This window comes from Theropithecus gelada, chromosome 17, assembly GCF_003255815.1.
Source record: "Theropithecus gelada isolate Dixy chromosome 17, Tgel_1.0, whole genome shotgun sequence".
Classification (NCBI taxonomy): Eukaryota; Metazoa; Chordata; class Mammalia; order Primates; family Cercopithecidae; genus Theropithecus; species Theropithecus gelada.
Window position 1 is genome coordinate 59,799,188 of NC_037685.1, and position 20,779 is coordinate 59,819,966.

Consider the following 20,779-nt stretch of genomic DNA (forward strand, 5'->3'; position numbering starts at 1 on the left):
TGCTTGTATTCCACTGGAGACAGCGGGACGTCCAGCTCCCCTCTCGGCGAGTGAGTGACGCTGTCTCTGCTCACTCGGTTATATTTGCTGAACACAAGAGCTTGCTTTTTACGCAACACTACCTTCATGTGTTTTAAATGCCCTTGGGAGAAGCAGATCCAGAATACTTGTGTAATGAACAAGCACAGGCTTAAGGTTCTAATCCAGGGAGCAGAGATCTCTGCACGGTCAACGTTTCCAACCAAACCATTCTCAAAGGCAGCAGGGGCCATATTTCACTCTAAGCATTAGAGCCAGATCTGCTTTTCATGTTGTTAGGCTTTTTTTTTTTTTCTTTTTTTTTGACGGTGTCTAGCTCTGTCACCCAGGCTGGAGCACAGTGGCGCAATCTCAGCTCACTACAATCTCCACCCCCTGGGTTCAAGCAATTCGCCTGTCTCAGCCTCCTGAGTAGTAGTAGGAGAGGTGAGGGAAGAAGTTTGTCAATGGGTACAAAGTTTCCATTAGACAGTAGGGATAAGCTCTGGTGTTCTGTTGTACAACTATTAACTATAGTTAATAATAACATATTGTATATTCCAAAATGGTGAAAACAGAGGGTTTTAAATGTTCTCACCACAAATAAATAATAAATATTTGAGGCTGGGCGTGGTGGCTCACACCTGTAATCCTAGCACTTTGGGAGGCTGAGGCAAGTGGATCACCTGAGGTCAGGAGTTTGAGACCAGCCTGGCCAACATGGTGAAATCACATGTCTACTAAAAATACAAAAATTAGCTGGGTGTGATGGCACGCACTGTAATCCCAGCTACTCAGGAGACTGAGGCCATGAGAACTGCTTGAACCTGGGAGGTGGAGGTTGCAGTGAACAGAGATCGCGCCACTGCACTCCAGCCTGGGCGAAAGAACAAGACTCCATCTCAAATAATAATAATAATAATAGTAAATAAATAAATATTTAAGGCGATGGATGTGCTAATTACCCTGACTTCTTCATTCCACAGTGTTTACATGTATTGAAACATCGCATTGCACCCCCTAAGTATATATAATTATTATTTGTCAGTTTAAAATAAAACTTTAAAAAAGCAACTGAATATACTGAAGAAATGAATTGAAGCTATCTGCATAGAGGGTTGTTTTCCTTCAAATCAACTGATTGGCTTTTTCTTTCATTCTGCTACTTAAAATCTGCCTTTCCAGGGGCAGGCAGGATGTAGCTGTGAAGTCAGGCCTGGGGCCTGAGGTCAGTGTTTTAAAGTAGCGCGAGGGCGCCAGCTGCTGGCAAGATTACTGCAAAGTCCTGGTGGAAAGGGCTGTCCTCGCACAGCAACAGCCTGTGTAGGAATAGCAAGTTGTATTCCTCCTCGGTGTTAAAAACAGGTAGTTATGTCAGGGACAAAACTTGACCCACACTGAAATAGAATCTGTGGTAAGAATTGGATCTAATAAAGAGTTTATTTTAATTTCTCCTTAAGAGGTTGTGAAGTGCCATCATTCCACAGAGAATGTTGCCTTTTAAATATCAGATTTGACACATACGAAAGAAACGTTCCAAAGCACAGCAACAGCCAGGCACGGTGGCTCACACCTGTAAACCCAGCACTTTTGGAAACCGAGGCAGGCGGATTGCTTGAGCCCTGGAGTTCAAGACCAGCCTGGGCAACACGACAAGACCTCAAAAATTTAGCCAGGTGTGGTGGCACGTGCCTATAGTCCCAGCTACTCAGGAGGCTGAGGTGGGAGGATGGCTTGAGCCCCAGAGTTCGAGGCTGCAATGAGCTACGATTGCACCACTGCACTCCAGCCTGTGCAACAGACTGAGACCCTGTCTCAAAAATAAATAATAAAATAAATAAAGTACAATCACACCTCCAGCCAAACTGTCAACCCAAAACACTACTCACATGTTATTAGTGTGAGAATAAATAGTGTAATTGTATTTTCATATAGTACATCAGCAAAACAAAAAAAACTTCAGCTCCGTGTTAATACCATACATGAATCCTAAAAGCATAATGTTGATTTACTCTTAAGAATGCAGGATCTCTCCCGTCTGTAATCATAGCACTTTGGGAGGCCAACGCGGGTGGATCACAAGGTAAGGAGTTTGAGACCAGCCTGACCAACATGTGGTGAAACCCCATCTCTACTGGGTTGGGTTTTTAAAGTTTTATTTTATTTTATTTATTTATTTATTTATTTATTTATTTATTTATTTATTTTTTGAGACGGAGTCTCGCTCTGTCGCCCAGGCTGGAGCGCAGTGGCCGGATCTCAGCTCACTGCAAGCTCCGCCTCCCGAGTTTACGCCATTCTCCTGCCTCAGCCTCCCGAGTAGCTGGGACTACAGGTGCCTGCCACCTCGCCCGGCTAGTTTTTTTTTTTTGTAGTTTTTAGTAGAGAGGGGGTTTCACTGTGTTCGCCAGGATGGTCTCGATCTACTGACCTCGTGATCCACCCGTCTCGGCCTCCCAAAGTGCTGGGATTACAGGCTTGAGCCACCGCGCCCGGCTAAAGTTTTATTTTAAACTGACAAATAATAATACAAAAATTAGCCTGGCGTGGTGGCAGGTGCCTGTAATCCCAGCTACTCGGGAGGCTGAGGCAGGAGAATTGCTTGAACTTGAGGGCGGAGTTTGCAGTGAGCTGAGACCACGCCACTGCACTCTAGCCTGGGCACCAGAGTGAGACTCTGTCTCAAAAAAAAGGAATGCAGGATCTGGAAGTTTACATAATACCATTTTTATAAAGCTCACAGACAAGAGAATATTCACTTTCAAAGAAATCAAATCCTTTGATGACTTTCATACTGCACACTGCAATGAGTGTGCTCCATTGGTGATGTCAGGTATAAATGTATTTTTTTGGTTTCAATCAGAGAAGTCATACTAAAAATGTGCACGTGGCTGGGCACGGTGGCTCACACCTGTAATCCAAGCACTTTGGGAGGCCGGGGAGGGGAGATCACTTGAGGTCAAGAGTTCGAGACCAGCCTGGCCAACGTAGCGAAACCCCCATCTCCACTAAAAATATAAAAATTAGCCGGATATGGTGGCGCACACCTGTAATCCAAGCTACTCAGGAGGCTGAAGCATGAGAATCGCCTGAACCCGGGAGGCGGAGGCTGCAGTGAGCTGAGATCATACCACTGCACTCCAGCCTGGGCGACAGAGCCAGACTCTGTCTAAAAGGAAGTGCATGTGTCCTGAGCAAAATCAGTTTGGCAGAAGGGAAAGGAGGGCATTTCTATAAGTGTTAGCTCACATTTATTTTCCTCCCTGTCATCACCAGCAAGCATTTTGTGACAAGCAGTTCAAGCAGACTTACCAAACACTTGTGACTCTACTCCCTCCTCAGATCCTGTCCAGATAATAGAAGAATATAGAAATGAAAATAAATTAGTGTAGCACTAAAGCTAGAAAGACCGTTAGCAGACCAAACCAGAGAGGACATTCTAGAGAACGTAAACCAGGCCGGGCACGGTGACTCACGCCTGTGATTCCAGCACTTTGGGAGGCTGAGGCAGGAGGATCACTTGAGCCCAGGAGTTTGGGACCAGCCTGGATAACATACTGAGACCCCATCTTCACTAAAAATGAAAAAATTCAATGGGCTTGGTGGTGCCCACCTGCAGTCCCAACTACTCAGGAGGCTGGGGTGGGAGGATCACTTGGGCCCAGAAGGTCAAGGTTGCAGTGAGCCGAGATTGCCCCACTGCACTCCAGCCTGGGAGGCAGAGTGAGACTCTGTCTTTAAACAAACAAACAAACAAACAAAAAGGTAAAGCAGATGAAAGCTTCAATTCTGTCAAGGAATCTGTGAGTCAGCACAAGTGGACCCAACCCAAGATTCTCAAATTGTAAGCAACAGAGGCAGACCTGGGCTCATGACATCAGAAGAGGATTTACTAAAATGACACTGGGTGGCTCAGAGGAAGCCTGGAGACGAGGCTTGGGAAAGAAGAGAGACCATAACAGCTCCCAGGATCTAGAAAGCGGGAACTGCTTGCCACTCTTCAAGACTGGAACTATATAAATAGCTCCAACTCTTTTTTGTCGTTGCCTGAATCTAGGCAAGGTGTAAAGTTCCAGAACAAGAAAGGAAGTTGATTAGCCTTGGGTGGGTCAAGGACCCTCCTTGGCTAGAAGGCAAAGCTACCTGTGTAAAGTCCCAACAAACTGCGTTGCACTAGGGAGAAGTAATATCCCAAATTACAGCGCTGCTGCTGTGAAATGGGAATTGATACTGGATGGCTGACAAAACACGTAAGCACTGAAATAAGGGTCTTTAAAAATAATAAATATGAGGCCGGGTGCGGTGGCTCAAGCCTGTAATCCCAGCACTTTGGGAGGCCGAGGCGGGTGGATCACGAGGTCAGGAGATCGAGACCATCCTGGCTAACATGGTGAAACCCCGTCTCTACTAAAAATACAAAAAACTAGCCGGGCGTGGTGGCGGGCGCCTGTAGTCCCAGCTACTCGGAGGCTGAGGCAGGAGAATGGCGTGAACCTGGGAGGCGGAGCTTGCAGTGAGCCGAGATCGCGCCACTGCACTCCAGCCTGGGTGACACAGCGCAAGACTCCGTCTCAAAAAAAAAAAAAAAAATAATAATAATAATAATAAATATGGATCCGGTGCAGTAGCTCATGCCTGTAATCCCAGCACTTCAGGAGGCTGAGGTGGGAGGATTGCTTGAGGCCGGGAGTTTGAGATCAGCCTAGGCAACATGGTGAGACCTTGTCTCTACCAATAGTCAAAATTAATAATAATAACAAATACAACAAAAAATTAAAATAGAACTACCTTATGATCCAGCAATCTCATGTCTGAAGATTTACCCAAAAGAATTGAAAGCAGGGTATTTTTTCTTTTTTATTTATTTATTTTTTTTTTGAGACGGACTCTTGCTCTGTCACCCAGGCTGGAGTGCAGTGGCACGATCTCAGCTCACTACAAGCTCCACCTCACAGGTTCATGCTATTCTCCTGCCTCAGCCTCCTGAGTAGCTGGGACTACAGGAGCCCACCACCACACCCGGCTAATTTTTTGTATTTTTAGTGGAGGCGGGGTTTCACCGTGTTAGCCTGGATGGTCTCGATCTCCTGACCTCGTGATCCGCCCGTCTCGGCCTCCCAAAGTGCTGGGATTACAGGTGTGAGCCACCATGCCCGGTTCTTTTTCTTTTTTGAGATGGAGTCTCACCCTGTCTCCAAGGCTGGGGAGCAGTGGCGCCATCTCGGCTCACTGCAACTTCTACCTCATGGGTTCAAGCGATTCTTGTGCCTCAGCTTCCCAAGTAGGTGGGACTACAAGTGTCCAGCACCAGGCCTGGTTAGTTTTTTGTATTTTCAGTAGAGATGGGGTTTGACCATGTTAGCCAGGCTGGTCTTGAACTCCTGATCTCAGGTGATCCACTCACTTCAGTCTCCCAAAGTGCAGGGATTACAGTCGTGAGTCTGCACCCATCTTAAAGCAAGATCTTGAAGAGATATTTGCACACCATGTTCATAGAGGCATATTCATAATAACCCGGAGGGGGAAACAACCCAAATGCTGATGGAAGGATGGATGGATAAATCAAATGTGGGAAATACATACAATGGAATCATATTCAGCCTCAGAAAGGAAGGAAATTCTGACACCTGTGTAACATGGATGAACCTTGAGGACATTATGCTAAGTGCAATAAGCCAGACATGAAAGAACAAGTATTATATGATTCTATTTATAGGAGGTCCCTAAAGCAGTCAAACTCAGAAACAGAGAGTAGAGTGGCGGTTGCCAGGGACCAGGGGACGGGGGAATGAGAAGTTAGTATTTAAAGGGTCGAGAATTTCAGATTGGCAAGACGGAAAGAGCTCTGGAGATCTGTTTCACAACAGTGTGACTTAACATGATTCCATTTACACTTAAAAATGGTTACAGTGGTACATTTTATGTTTTTTTAAAATCACAATAAAAAATAAAGACAGGTATGAGAAAGAGAGACAAAATGAGAATCACAAAAAGCTAAGAAATAAAAATAAAGAAATACAGAAAATCACATAATAGAACCCAACAGTCATCTCAAGGTAAGTGTTAACAGGAGATTGGAGATGGCAAGTTATTAGCTCAAGTTTCAATTTCCTCGGAAAAAATTGGTATAAGTTTAGAACCTTCTTCATAAGGTAGTTATGAAGATTAAATGAGATAACACACATGTAGGTCCCTGCACAACGCCTAGCACATAACAAGGGCTTCACGGATATGCATATTGGGCAAATATTGACACATTGTAAAGAACAAAAGGCATGTCTGACAATATAGCCAGTGTATTTCATCTACACAAAAAACAAAGATTTGTGTGTGTATATGTAACTACGTGTGTGCAGTGTATCTATCTATCTATCTATCTATCTATCTATCTATCTATCTATCTATCTATCTAGCTGTTGTTGTTGTTTGTTCATTTGTTTGTTTGAGATGGAGTTTTGCTCTTGTTGCCCAGGCTGGAGTGCAATGGCTCCATCTCAGCTCACCACAATCTCCACCTCCCGGTTTCAAGCGATTCTCCTGCCTCAGCCTCCCGAGTAGCTGGAATTTACAGGCATGCACCACCATCCGGCTAATTTTGTATTTTTAGTAGAGACAGGGTTTCTCCATGTTAGTCAGGCAGGTCTCCAACTCCCGACCTCAGGTAATCCGTCCACCTCGGCCTCCCAAAGCGCTGGGATTAGAGGTGTGAGCCACCGTGCCCAGTTGTGTAAATATATTTAACAAGAAGATGGGGGAAATGTACCTCAAACGTTTTTATTTTTTCAGAGACAGGGTCTCACTCTGTAGCCCAGGCTGGAGTGCAATGGTGTGATCATGGCTCACCACAGCCTTGAACTCCTTTCAGCCATCCTCCCACCAGAGCCTCCCTTGTAGCTGGGACTACGGATACACACCACCACGCCTAGCTAGTTTTTAAATTTTTTTATATTTTTGTAGAGATGGGGTCTCTCACCACATTGCCCAGGCTGGTCTTGAATTCTTGGCCTCAAGTTTCTCATCTCAGCCTCCCAAAGTGCTGAGATTACGGGCATGAACCACAGCATCCATCCCATACCTCAAACTTTTATCAGTAGTTTTCCCGAAGAAGTATTTTGGGATTTGGGTTGTGCAAATAAAAGGTTCCACTTATTATTATAGGTAAAAATTTAAAAGTTTGATTTTTTTTTTTTTTTCTTTTGAGACAGAGTTTCCCTCTGTCACTCAGGCTGGAGTGCTGTGGCATGATCTCGGCTCACTGCAACCTCTGTTTCCCGGGTTCAAACAATTCTCTGCCTCAGGCTCCCAAGTAGCTGGGATTACAGATGCCCACCACCATGTCCCGCTAATTTTTGTATTTTTTAGTAGAGAGGGGGGTTTCACCATCTTGGCCAGGCTGGTCTTGAACTCCTGACCTCATGATCCACCTGCCTCGGCCTCCCAAAGTGCTGGGATTACAGGCGTGAGCCACTGTGCTGGGTCAAAATGATTTGATTTTTAATATCAAGTATATTTTATGTTTTTACTTGAGTAGGTAAAAAAGTGATTGACTATGTATACTTATTGTATCTTGACTGTATACCCAAGTCAGAGTTAAGCATACAACTTGGCATAAATCATATCTGCTTTCAAACTTCTTAAAATCACGTTGAGAAGACGGGACATTTACTTAAGAAGATAAATAACAGCATAAAGTAGGCAGGCTCTACCTTAAGATACAGACCAGAAGCCCTTACATTTCACTGCAGGAAGCCATCACTCATGGGCGTGGAAACTGGCAAAGACCTTAAGGAGAAGAAAGAGCTGAAGTCTAGTCAGTAAGCAAGGACATAACTAGGAAGAGTAGAAGTTGACATTCCAAGGAGATGGAGGGTGAAAACAAGGAAAACTGGAGGTGGGAATGTTCAAGACTCGCTAGAGGGACATATATACAGACTCGCTAGAGGGACAGGCTAGGCAGCCAGTGCTGAAAATGCTGAGGCCAGGCTGCGGGTGCATGGAGTGCTAGGAAGAGAGTGTGACTTTTGCTACTAGACCCTGGGAACTAGCTGCTAGACCCCAGGGAGCCCTGCAGGCAGCAACATATGCAAATCAGTACTTTAGGAAGATGAGCCTGGCAGTGGCTTAGAAAAAACACTGAAAGGTGGAGAGACTGGAGGAAGAGTTAGGTGAGGAAGGAGTCACGGGATCCTTGGGGTGTTGCTTTGCCAGCTGGAAACCTTTGTGGCTCGCGATGCCTTCTGCCTGAGTATTGCTCGCAGCCTCTGGGCTTATTCCGCCCACGCAGCCCAGCAGGCTGGCTCAGCTTGCACTATGGGCCCAAAGCCCACACCTGCCAAAGGCAAACCAGGCACAGAGCCAGGAGGGTTGCGTGGGTTAGTGACCAAGGGTCTGACCACTGTGTGCAGCCAGGCACGCTCACTGCTGCAGCAGGGTGCGCAGCTCCAGGCACTGGCACGGGGGCCAGCTCAGGGTGAGGCTACAGCTGGGCTAGATATACCACATGCTGCTTCTGCTGCAGGCACCCGTGTCTGGATGAGGGGAACACAGTGGCCTGGCAGCTTGGAGACGCCAGGAACCACAGAGCCCCAAAGAGGCTGTCACAGCCCTGGCTTGGGGAGCCCCTAGGTGTGGGTCCCCTGGAGGGCCACATGTCTTCTCCCCTTGTCACCAGGTTGGTACAGTTCTTTCAGTCCCACCTTTCAGTGGGTCCGAAGTTCTTGTCCACTGTCCAGGAAGAATGAGGCACTCAGACACGTGGAGGATGAACAAGGCAGAGAGGAGCTTCACTGAGCAACAGAACAGCTCTCAGGAGACCCGAAGTGGGTAGCTCCTTTCCACAGGCAAGTTGTCCTGAGGTCTCTGCAAGTCTGGCTGAGTTGTAGGGGGCAGGGAGGAGGGTGCAGAAAGTGGAGAGGTTAATGGGCTTCAGAAAGGAGAAAGTACATGCTGACTGTTGTTGCATGGGCCAGCGGAAAAAGCACCAGAATTTCTCACTCCCTGCTGGGGACTCCACCTGGGACTGACAGCTTGGCCCCCATGCTTCAGGCAGTCCCTGGCTTGAAGGTGGGGCTTCACTGGGGACCTGACCCCTTCTGCCCAGGAGCCTATCTGCCTCCTGCTACCATCAATTATATCATCCACGGTGCCCAGGCTGTTCCTGCTGAGGGGCACCTGCAGGCCCATGCCCAGCCGCCCTCAGCCCCAGCTTGGCCTCCCTCCTGTGCTGGTCGGTGTCCAAAGTCCAGAGGGGGCCAAGACAGCAGGGAGCTGGCATGTCAGCACCACCCTAAGTGCACACACACCTGGCAGGGTGGCGACAGCGCATGGGGCTCAACTTTGCTGCAAAATCTGAGTGCCGCCAGGAGTGGGAAGAGGCCAGGCAGCAAGGGCAGACACTTGTGAGCGGTGGGGTATGAAGGGCTTCCCCAGCCGGGAGCGCAGGGATGCCTGAGTCTGCAGCCACCACTAGTCTGGTGGCAGCTGCTCCCAGGAGGGTGGGGCTCCCGCTCTGCCATCTCAAAAGAGGGCGGGGCTCCCGCCAGCTCCATGGAGCGCACAGCCCCTGTGGCTCCCACACTGCAGCCAGCATCTTTGCAGTGGCCATTCCAGATAGGCCACTGCTGCCATTAAAAGGACTGGTAATCTAAGGGAGTTTATGGTGACCTAGTACTAGGTAAAGGATTAAAACCATAAAGGAAAGCACAGATGATGCTATTAGGTCACACTTAGGTGCCAGGCATTGAGCTACATGATGTATATATTTATGATCTGTATTTCTATATTTCTAAGCTACATGTGTTATATATTTAATTCATCTAATTCTTCCAGCAACTCTATAAAAGAGATGTCATTAGTGGTCCCATTTTCCAGAAAAGGAAACTGAGGCTAGAGAAGTTGAGTTACTTGCCCCTGGTGACACAGCTAAGACCAGGTGAAAAGAGAATTCCAACCTGGGCTGACTGGTTCCAGAGCCCTTGTCCTCACCACTACACGCAACAGGAGGTCGAGGAGAAAGAAGAGGCAGAATTTGGTGGCACCTGTCGTGTAAGCGGAGGTGGGCGGGGTGGGGCGGGCACAAGCCAAGTTCATAAACCTACGGGATGGAGGGTGCTAAGCTTCAAAGGACAAAGGGGGCTGGTCGCCGTGGCTCACACCTGTAATCCCAGCACTTTAGGAGGCTGAGGCAAGAGGACTGTTTGAGGCCAAGAATTTGTGACCAGCCTGCGCAACATAGCAAGACACTATCTCTATAGAAAACTTTTAAAATTAGCTCGGTGTGGTGGCATGTGCTTGCAGTCCCAGCCACTCAGGAGGCTGAGGTGGGAGGATCGCTTGAGGCCCCGAGTTTCAGGCTGCAGTGAGCTGTGATCTCATCACTCCACTCCAGCCTGGGGGACAGGGTGAGACCCTGTCACTAAAACATCAAACAAACAAACAAATAAAAATAAAACAAAGGGAACTGTGGGGACAAGAGTAACTTTATTGAAAATACTAATCCTCCATGTTACTTCTGACTGGCCCTGAGTCTGGGAAGGCCGCCAAAGTGTGCAGGTGATGTATGACTCTTTATGCTAGAACGCCTATTCATTATAAACTTCCCCCCATACAACTCTTGTTGCTGCAGAAATCTTAGGCTGTGACCACCATAGCCGCCTACACATCCTTCATATCTTGGGGTAAAAGCACACGTGCTCTGGAAGGAATGTGTAGGTAGCTATGGGTGCACAATTTCAGGGGGTTCATGAACTCCACTTAAGACCTGCCCTAATTATACCATGTAAATAATTCAATAACGGGCAATTCTGTAGTAGAAATTTTATTCCCATCCATAAAATATATCACTAAATAGCTGAAAAAGTTACATATTATTTTAAAACATAGATTTTAAAAATCATATTAGCTTCTCCTTAGCAAAATGCTTTTGTTTTATGTATATTTACAAGAATATACTGTACTTCAGGTACACAATTCACTCAAGCCAGCCTGAGAAGGCCTTGGATGCAGGTTGATGCTCCAATAAAGTTCATTATCAGCTCCTTCTGCCTTGTGACAGGATGATTTGATTTTACAAAAGTCCCTTTGAAAACAAGAGTAAATGCAGACAGCTTCTAGAGAAAAGTCCGGCGAAGCAGCAGTTGATAATAGATTTTTTTTAGTGATGAAATTAATCTTGTTTTGGTAATCTACAGCCTGTTAGGGATAGGTGGAGGGATGAAGTCCTCAAAACTAAATTGTTCCTCTATGAATCTTCGACCTGAGCCTGTGGAGAGAGTGGCCCTGAATCCATCTCTCTGCTGAAAGGTCGCCTGTTTTGGTAGATGTGAGGACGTTCCGAAACACGGCCATCCACATTCTGATACATCTGAATGTGGGAAAGAGACAGAACACCGATTACATCTGATGTAGATGTACATGTTATGCGCCCATATTACAAATTATTTAAATAAAAACAATTGTTCTATATAGACAATTACTTTTTTGTTTGTTTGTTTGTTTATTCTTTAAGACAGAGTCTCTGGCCGGGCGCGGTGGCTCAAGCCTGTAATCCCAGCACTTTGGGAGGCCGAGACGGGCGGATCACGAGGTCAGGAGATCGAGACCATCCTGGCGAACACAGTGAAACCCCGTCTCTACTAAGAAATACAAAAAATAGCCGGGCGAGATGGCGGGCGCCTGTAGTCCCAGCTACTCGGGAGGCAGAGGCCGGAGAATGGCGTGAACCCGGGAGGCGAAGCTTGCAGTGAGCTGAGATCCGGCCACTGCACTCCAGCCTGGGCTACAGAGCGAGACTCCGTCTCAAAAAAATAAAAAAATAAAAAAAAATAAAAAGACAGAGTCTCGCTCTGTTGCCTAGACTGGAGTGCAGTGGCACAACCATAGCTCACCGTGGCCTTGATGTTCTGGGTTTGAGCAATCCTCCCACCTGAACCTCCTGAGTAGCTGGGACCACAGGCAGGCTCCACCATATCCTGCTAATTTTTTTATTTTTTTGTAAAGACGAGGTCTCACTATGTTGCCCAGGCTGGTCTCAAACTCCTGGGCTCAAGTGATCCCCCACCACACCGCCCTCCCAAAGTGCTGTGATTACAGGTGTGAGCCACTACACCCGGCCTAGACATCACTTTCAAAATGTTTAAACTGATGTATAATAGATGTACATGTTTTCAGGAAACGTGTAGACAGGTACTTTTATTATGCGTAGGTCTCAGAGGGTATTCTATAGAACTAAAAAAGCAATTTTGGTCCTTTTATTAATGGAGAAATCAAGTCATAGTCAAATATTTTATTTCATTATTGAGTCTACTCTTAGATATAAAATGTCACTCTAGAAATCCTAAAACCATGCAGAAAAATCATAAAAGAGAAAGGCCACAAAAAGAAATCTGTTCATTATGGAGTTAATAATACAAGGGACTGATTCTTGAGTTTTCCCTTGGGAGTTTCACGACTTTTAACTTTTTTTTCTGAAATGAAGAGATTTACTTTCCTTTCCCAAATATGAAGTTAACATGCATTCACATAGATAATTTGAGAAAAAAAGAAAGAGATATAGAAGGCTGGGCGCAGTGGCTCCCGCCTATAATCCCAACATTTTGGGATGCTGAGGCGGGCGGATCACCTGAGGTTGGGAGTTCGGGACCAGCCTGGCCAACACGGAGAAACCCTGTTTCTACTAACAATACAAAACTAACCGGGTGTGGCGGCACATGCCTGCAGTCCCAGCTACTCGGGAGGCTAAGGCAGGAGAATTGCTTGAACCTGGGAGGTGGAGGCTGCAGTGAGCCTAGATTGTGCCACTGCACTCCAGCCTGGGTGACAGAGCAAGACTCCATCTCAAAAAAAAAAAAAAAAAGAAAAAGAAAAAAGGCTACAAGTCATGACAAGTACCCACCATTATAGACAGCTTGCTATGCACATACAATTTTGTGTCTGTGGGCTCAGGTTGTATATTGTCTTTTAGAACCTTATTTTTGAATTATCAATATATTGTTGTTATACTGCTCATATGTTGCCTGTGTCCCATATTTACATTATTCACTAAGGATGGCCACATATTTTTTTTTCATGGCAGCCTAGAGTTCCATAGTACTGATATGTCATAATTAACCTTTTGACCCACTGGTTATACAAAACAAACTGAAAAGTGCACACTTGATGTAATCTGATGTTGGGATAGGCAGAAGTGGAATTGCTGGATCAAAAAAGATGCACACTTGAACTGTGATACACAAGGCCAGGCTGCCCTGCAGAAAGGTTGTATTTATTTCTACTCCTATCAACAGTGCCTCTACATTTTCCAGAGGCTTCTGATCAATGGGTATGTCAGCCTCTCACATCTCTTCTCTTTTGCTGAGTGAGACGTTCTATCTCCTTAACTATATATGTTTCACTCTCTGCAAAGTTGGACCTTTTTCCTATACTTTATGTTCATTTGATTTTAATTTTGAATAGCCTGCCTATTTCCTTTGCCTTTTATATACACAGAAGGCTATACAGGCTGGGCACAGTGGCTCACCTCTGCAATCCTAGCACTTTGGGAGGCCAGGGCAGGAGGATTGCTTGAGGCCAAGAGTTCAAGACCAACCTGGCCAACATAGCAAGACCCTGTCTCTAAAAGAAAGAACTTTTTAAAAGGTGATATATTTTTATTATTGTTTATAAGAACTTTATGATTTAAGAATCATGCATTCTATTTAAATTTTATAGATTTGCTCCCTTCCCACAGCCCTTGTTACTGTCTACTTCTTTATCTTTGTTTTTTGACAGTTTTAGTGTGAACTGTCCAGACTGCCTCCTACACTTCGCTTTTCTTTCTAGAAAATTATGTGTGTGGGGGGTGTGTGTGTGTGTGTGTGTGTGTGTGTGTGTATCCTTTGACCCAAAATATATCCATTGTGAACCAGGGGTTGCACAATGACAGCTTTGCTTGTACCCTGAAGGATGACCAGTAACTACTCATGCATGCCTTTTGTGAAGTAGACATAGCAGTTAGTTAGCATTTTTTGAACCTGTTGAATCCAAATGTACATCTCTACCACTGAATTTCTAACCATCTCATGAAGGTTGTGTAGCACAAATACCAATAACACTTCCAATCTTCCACCTGAATTAACTAACATATGCTCTTCATCCAGTCTCACCGTCTAGAAGTTTCTAGAACCATCTCTGACACCTCAATCTCGCTCTACTCCCATAGCTAGTTAATGGGTATAGTTGTAATATATCACTCTTTTCCATTGCTTTAAGTGACCTTTCGTTCCTTTTGTTGTTGTTGTTGTTGTTGTTGTTACTGCTGTGACAGAGTCTCACTCTGTCACCCAGGCTGGAGTGCTGCGGCATGATCTCAGCTCACAGCACCCTCTGCCTCTCGGGTTCAAGCGATTCTTGTGCTTCAAGTAGCTGGAACTACAGGTGTGCACCACCACATCTAGCTAATTTTTATGTATTTTTGGTAGAGACAGGGTTTCACCATGTTGACCAGGCTGGTCTTGCACTCCTGGCCTCAAGAGATCCACCCCTCTAGGCCTCCCAAAATGCTGGGATTACATGTGTGAGCCACCACACCCAGCCACTGTTGTTTTTAACAAGCCCACAGATAACATCATAAAAGTGACTTTTAAATGACTTTTTAAATACAATCTCCTTATGAAATCGTGAAACAAACCCTAGGTTTTCAAATGTTTCATTATAAAGAGGTACATACATTTTCTTATACTTTAAAAAATGGTTCTTTTTTCCTTAGCTATCTTCTCCTTTTCATCTGAATGTTATTTATTTGTGCTTTTTTCTTTTTCGAGACAGGGTCTCGCTTTGTCACTCAGGCTGGAGTACAGGGGTGCAGTCACGGCTCACTGCAGCCTCAGCCTCCTAGGCAGAAGTGATTCTCTTGCCTCAGCCTCCTGAGTAACTGGGACTATGGTGTGCGCCACTACACCTGGTTAATTTTAAAATTTTTGGTAGAGATGGGGTCCCATTATGTTGCCCAGTCTGGTCTCAAACCTGAGTCCAAGCGATCCTCCTGCCTTGGCCTCCCAATGTGCTGGGATTACAGGCGTGAGCCACCATACTTGGCTTCTTTTTTTCTTAATTGTTCACCTCAAAGATAGCAGCTTTAGTAGTATGTTTGTATACTTTGTTGATATGCAACATTAATATACAGCATAGACTACACTCAGACTGCTGTATTCAAATCCTAAGTCTGACATTTACCATGTTACCTTAGGCAAATTACTTAACCTCTCTGGGCCTCAATTTACTAGTCTGCTAAAGGGGTAATAATAGAACCTACTTCAGGTTATTCATGTGAGGATTAACAGTTATTAATTTTACGGCTAATACATTAGTAAACTGTATGATTAAATACTCAAAAAATGTTAGCAATTACATTATTAGTTCAAAGAAACAACTTGTGGTTGTCCTGACCACCGCTATTATTTTGTTGTTGCTACTTCCTCTGTTTCATTAAATCTGGCTATGTCTCTATTAATTCCTTCTTTCTGCTTTGTTCATTCTCCTCCTCCTCTCTCTCTCCACCTTCTTCTTTGTTGTTGTTTGTTTTTTCCCCTAGCTTCTTAAATTGAAAGGCTAATCAGACTAGGTGTGGTGGCTCACACCAGTAGTCCCAGCACTTTGGGAGGCTGAGGCAGGAGGATTGCTTGAGGCCAGCAGTTTGAGACTAGCCTGCACAGCATAGCAAGATCCCCATCTCTGCAAAAGAGAATTTTTAAAAAGCTACTCAGGAAGCTGAGGTGGGAGGATCGCTTGATTCCAGGAGTTTGAGGCTGCAGTGAGTTATATAATCATGTCACTGCATTCCAGTCAGGGAGACACAGCAAGAACCAGTCTCAAAAAAAAAAAAAAAAAAAAAAAAAAACGGAAAAAAAGTTAGCTATTGATTTTTATTTTTCTTTGTTTTCTAATAAATGAATTTAGAATTACGAATTTGGGTAACTCTTACAGGTTTTAATAGGCAATATCCATTTTTACTCCTTTTCGCTATTTCCCCTTCTTCTTCTTTTTTTTTTTTTTTTTTTTTTTTGAGACGCAGTCTCGCTCTGTCGCCCAGGCTGGAGTGCAGTGGCCGAATCTCAGCTCACTGCAAGCTCCGCCTCCCAGGTTTACGCCATTCTCCTGCCTCAGCCTCCCGAGTAGCTGGGACTACAGGCGCCCGCCACCTCGCCCGGCTAGTTTTTTTTTTTTTTTTGTATATTTTTAGTAGAGACGGGGTTTCACCGGGTTAGCCAGGATGGTCTCGATCTCCTGACTTCGTGATCCGCCCGTCTCGGCCTCCCAAAGTGCTGGGATTACAGGCTTGAGCCACCGCGCCCGGCCTTCCCCTTCTTCTTCTTAAGCAAAGCTTCCTTAAGAAGCATGATTTTTATTTTATTTATTTTTTGAGACAGAGTTTCATACTTGTCACCCAGGCTGGAGTGCAATGGTGCAGTCTACGCTCCCTGCAACCTCTATCACCTGGTTTTAAGCAATTCTCATGCCTCAGCCTCCCAAGTAGCTGGGATTATAGCTGCCTGCCACCATGCCCAACTAATTTTTGTCTTCTTAGTAGAGACGGGGTGTCACCAGGTTGGCCAGGCTGGTCTTGAACTCCTGACCTCAGGTGATCCACTTGCCTTGGCCTCCCAAAGTGCTAGGATTACAGGCGTGAACTACCACATCCAGCTGATTTTTAATTTTGGTATATAAATTTGGGGGCTTTTTTGGTTGGGTGACTTTTTATTACATTGCATCGAGATTAGTGAATGTGGCATTCACTAACAATGTATGATAACAATTTTATTTATTCTGAGATTCTCTTTCCTAAGTAGGCTTACTGATTGTTGCCATTTTGTGTTTTATTTTTGTATTTTCAATTTTTATTTATTTATTTATTTTATTATTTAGATATGGGGTCTCTCTCCTTTGCCTACAACTGGAGTGCAGCAGCCCAGTTATAGCTCACTGCAGCCTCGACTTCCTCGGATCAGGGGATCCTCCCAGCTCAGCCTCCTGAGTAGATAGAACTACAAGTGTGCACCACCACATCCAGCTGATTCTATTTCCATGAATTCTCTTTATTTCTTTCTTCCCCATTTTGTTGGACTGATTATGGTTTCTAAAGTCATTTTTTCCCCTGTACTGAACCGGAAGTTATATGTTACATTTCTATCTCACCAATATCATTCTTACATTTTTAGCACCCACATTTAATCTTATGTTGATTTCACCATGTGGCTGCTCCCGCTTCAGAACTTTTGGAGGGTCCCAGGACTTCCTGCTGCCTTTGTGTTAGCCTTCAACTTGTTTTTCCAGGCATCCTCTGTTGTGGGTTTTCCCTCTGCAGTGCAGTTTTAACTGATTTCATTGTCTCAGGGATTTTCCACAGTTTCTGGTCCACAAAAAGATCTCTTTCTTACTTTCAAAGCCAATTATGGCCTCAACTTTATTTAAGTTTAGTTTAGTTTTGTTGAGACAGAGTCTTGCTCTGTCACCCAGGTTAGAGAACAGTGGCATGATCATGGCTCACTGCAGCCGTGACCACCCCCCTCCGACTCAAGCGATCCTCCCACCTCAGCCTCCCTAGCAGCTGGGACCACAGGCAGGCACCACCACGCCTGGCTAATTTTTAAATTCTTTTGTAGAGACAGGGTTTTACCATGTTGCCCAGACTGGCCTTGAACTCCTGAGCTCAATCTATGCTTGTGCCTCAGCCTCCCAAAGTGCTGGGATTATAAGTGTCAGCCACCACGCTTGGCCTCCCTTCTCTTTCAAAAAAAAACAAAAAACAAACAAAAAAACCCCCATATTTCCTATAATTTATGAGGCCAAGTAGGAGAGGGGAGGTGATGTTAGTTCAGACCCCTTTTCTGAAACAGGGGACAAGCACGTGCCCCCTTTCATCAGCCCACGGCCCCTGCCTAGTGCGCTCCCTCAGTGTGCCCGTCCCGGCTGCTGCCGCCCCTCTCAACTGAAGTCCTGACATCTCATCTTCTGCCTCGCTTTTCCAAACTTCCTTTCACGCTCTCTTTTTCTTTCTCATTCCAGAAACGTTTGCTGAGTGCCTTCTACATGCTAAGCATCATGCTAGCAGCAGGGTCTATAATGATGAACCAAACAGATGTGGTCTCCAACTTGCTTTCATGCTGACTTCACTCATTTATTTAATCTCACAGGGCAAGCGCTACCCCATGGGGTGTAAAGATGAACAGGAAATAGTACTTACCCTCACTAATGAAGTCTAGTGATGACAGAGAGAGACCCATAAAATAAAGTCATCCTACACTAGGATTTGAGTCTCACATGGAGTTATAGCTGAACGTGTCATGGGAATTCAGAAGAAGGAGCCTGAGATCTGACTAGGGAAATTGGGGGAGGCTTTGCAGAGCACAGAATATTTTATCTGGTTCTTAAAGATTGAGACATGTTCGTCCATCCTAAAAATCTTCATCGGTTCACCACTGTCTAAATGCCTAGGCATGTAATCATGTTATCAGTGATCTCCCTGATCTAACCCCGTTGGTGCTGAGGTTAGACATAAAAGCCTTAACCTATGTTTTCTCCATGTATTTCCCATTCTTTCTCCTGGTTCTCTGAGGGCCCTTTTCCTTCCCTAGTCCTTGATGCAGAAACAAAGACTCTGGCCGGGTACGGTGGCTCATGCCTGTAATCCCAGCACATTGGGAGGCTGAGGCCGGCAAATCGCTTGAGCTCGGGAGTTTGAGACCAGCCTGGCCAACATGGTAAAACCACGTCTCTACTACAGATACAGTAGCCAGGCGTGGTGGTAGGTGCCTGTAATCCCAGCTACTCAGGAGGCTGAGGCACGAGAATTGCTTGAACCCGGGAGGTGGAGGTTGCAGTGAGCTAAGATCACGCCACTGCACTCCAGCCTGGGTGACGGAGTGAGACTGTATCTAAAAAAACTAAATTAAAAAGAAAAGAAAATAGGGCCGGGTGGGGTGGCTCACACCTGTAATCTCAGCACTTTGGAAGACTGAGGTGAGCAGATCATGAGGTCAGGAGTTTGAGACTAGCCTGCACAATATGGTGAAACCCCATCTCTGCTAAAAACACAAAAATCAGCTGGGCGTGGTGGCACATGCCTGTAGTCCCAGCTACTTGGGAGGCTGAAGCCCGAGAATCACTTGAACCCAGGAGGTAGAGGTTGCAGTGAGCTGAGATCACGCCACTGCACTCCAGCCTGGGTGACAGAGTGAGACTCTGTCTCAAAAAATAAAATAAAATAAAAGAGGAGAGGAGAGGAGAAGGGAGGGGAGGGGAGGAGAGAAGATTCTACAAAACCATTCACAGATGTACCAGGGAAGGTCACCCTAGGGAAGGTGACAAGGCCAGTTTTCCAACCAAGGGACTAGATAGGATTGTGCAGAGTGGGCAGGGCTGCCTGCATGGCTGTGTGGGTTCTGCCTTGCACCAACAAAAATGCCCAGCAGAGCGGGCAAGATGGCTGAGATCCACTCCAAGCTCCCCTCCTTCAGACTGGCTTAGACTGGGGCAGGCTGCATGAGCCCTGAGTAAGGGGCTTCTCTCTGGATTCCTCCCACCCGGAAAAGGGGTGCATTTCCCTTCCTTCCTTCCTTCCTTCCTTCCTTCCTTCCTTCCTTCCTCCCTCCCTTCCTTCTTTTTTTCTTTCTTTCTCTCTCCTTCCTTCCTTCCTTCCTTCCTTCCTTCCTCCCTCCCTCCCTTCTTTTTTCTTTCTTTCTCTCTCCTTCCTTCCTTCTTTCCTTCCTTCCTTCCTCCCTCCCTTCTTTCTTTTTTCTTTCTTTCTCTCTCCTTCCTTCCTTCCTTCCTTCCTTTTTTTCTTTCTTCTTCTTTTTTGAGACAGAGTCTCACTGTGTCACTCAGGCTGGAGTGCGGTGGTGCCATCTCAGCTCACTGCAACCTTCACCTCCCAGGTTCAAGAGATTCTCCTGCCTCAGCCTCCCAGGTAGCTGGGACTACAGGCGCACGCCACCACGCCTGGCTAATGTTTTGTTTTTAGTAGAGATGGGGTTTAGCCATGTTGGCCTGGCTAGTCTGGAACTCATGACCTCAAGTGATCTACCCACCTCAGCCTCTCGAAGTGCTGGGATTACATGTGTAACCCACCGCAATGGGCCGTGGGGGCCTGTTATCTAACCTGCTTAAAGGAGCTACCATTTTCTCTGGGTGCTTTTGACACTGGTCACAGAGGGTCAGGGAACAGAGTGGAAGGAATTGGGAGAAAAGGTTGGTGAACTGTCTGTCCCTAAGCATGGATTCCCTCAGCTGATTAATCATGCACAGATACGTTGCCATTCAATGGTTCCTGATACCTGACAGGCCCCCTGAACAGAGGGAAGGGGATCTGGACATCCTGTGGGTATGGGGACGTGAAAGGAGAAGCTCAAACCAAGACCCAAGTGATCCTGAAGCCTCCATCTTGGCGACACGACCTTTACATTTTTGTTTTCCTCTCTACTCCCCCATTCTCCCTGTATATTAGGCACAGCCATTTACTTGCCACTCTACTTTTTCAACTTTTGACTTTTATTTATATTATTCATTCATCCTGGAATATCCTACTCACCCTCTACTCTCCAGCAGCCAAGATGCTATTCAGGTCTCACATCCAGCTCAAATAAGTTCCCCACAAATCCACACCCAACTATGCAACGAGTAACATCAATCAGTCCTCTCTTAGCCAGGCACGGTGGCTGATGCCTATAATCCTAGCACTTTGGGAGGCTGAGGCAGGTGGACCACTTGAGCTCAAAAGTTTGAGAACAGC

General features: G+C 45.8%; 1 protein-coding gene across 2 annotated transcripts in view; it reads right to left on the reverse strand.

Annotated features, from left to right (window-relative positions):
- Positions 1 to 10,818: 10,818 nt before the first annotated feature.
- The window catches only part of FLT3 (fms related tyrosine kinase 3), a 97,330-nt gene continuing 87,369 nt past the window's right edge, over positions 10,819 to 20,779 (reverse strand). For both annotated transcript variants that reach the window (XM_025364411.1, XM_025364410.1), the window contains one exon: positions 10,819 to 11,380. In XM_025364411.1, coding sequence (XP_025220196.1) covers positions 11,258 to 11,380 — 123 coding nt within the window. In that variant the 3' untranslated portion in view covers positions 10,819 to 11,257. The remainder of the gene's footprint in view (positions 11,381 to 20,779) is intronic.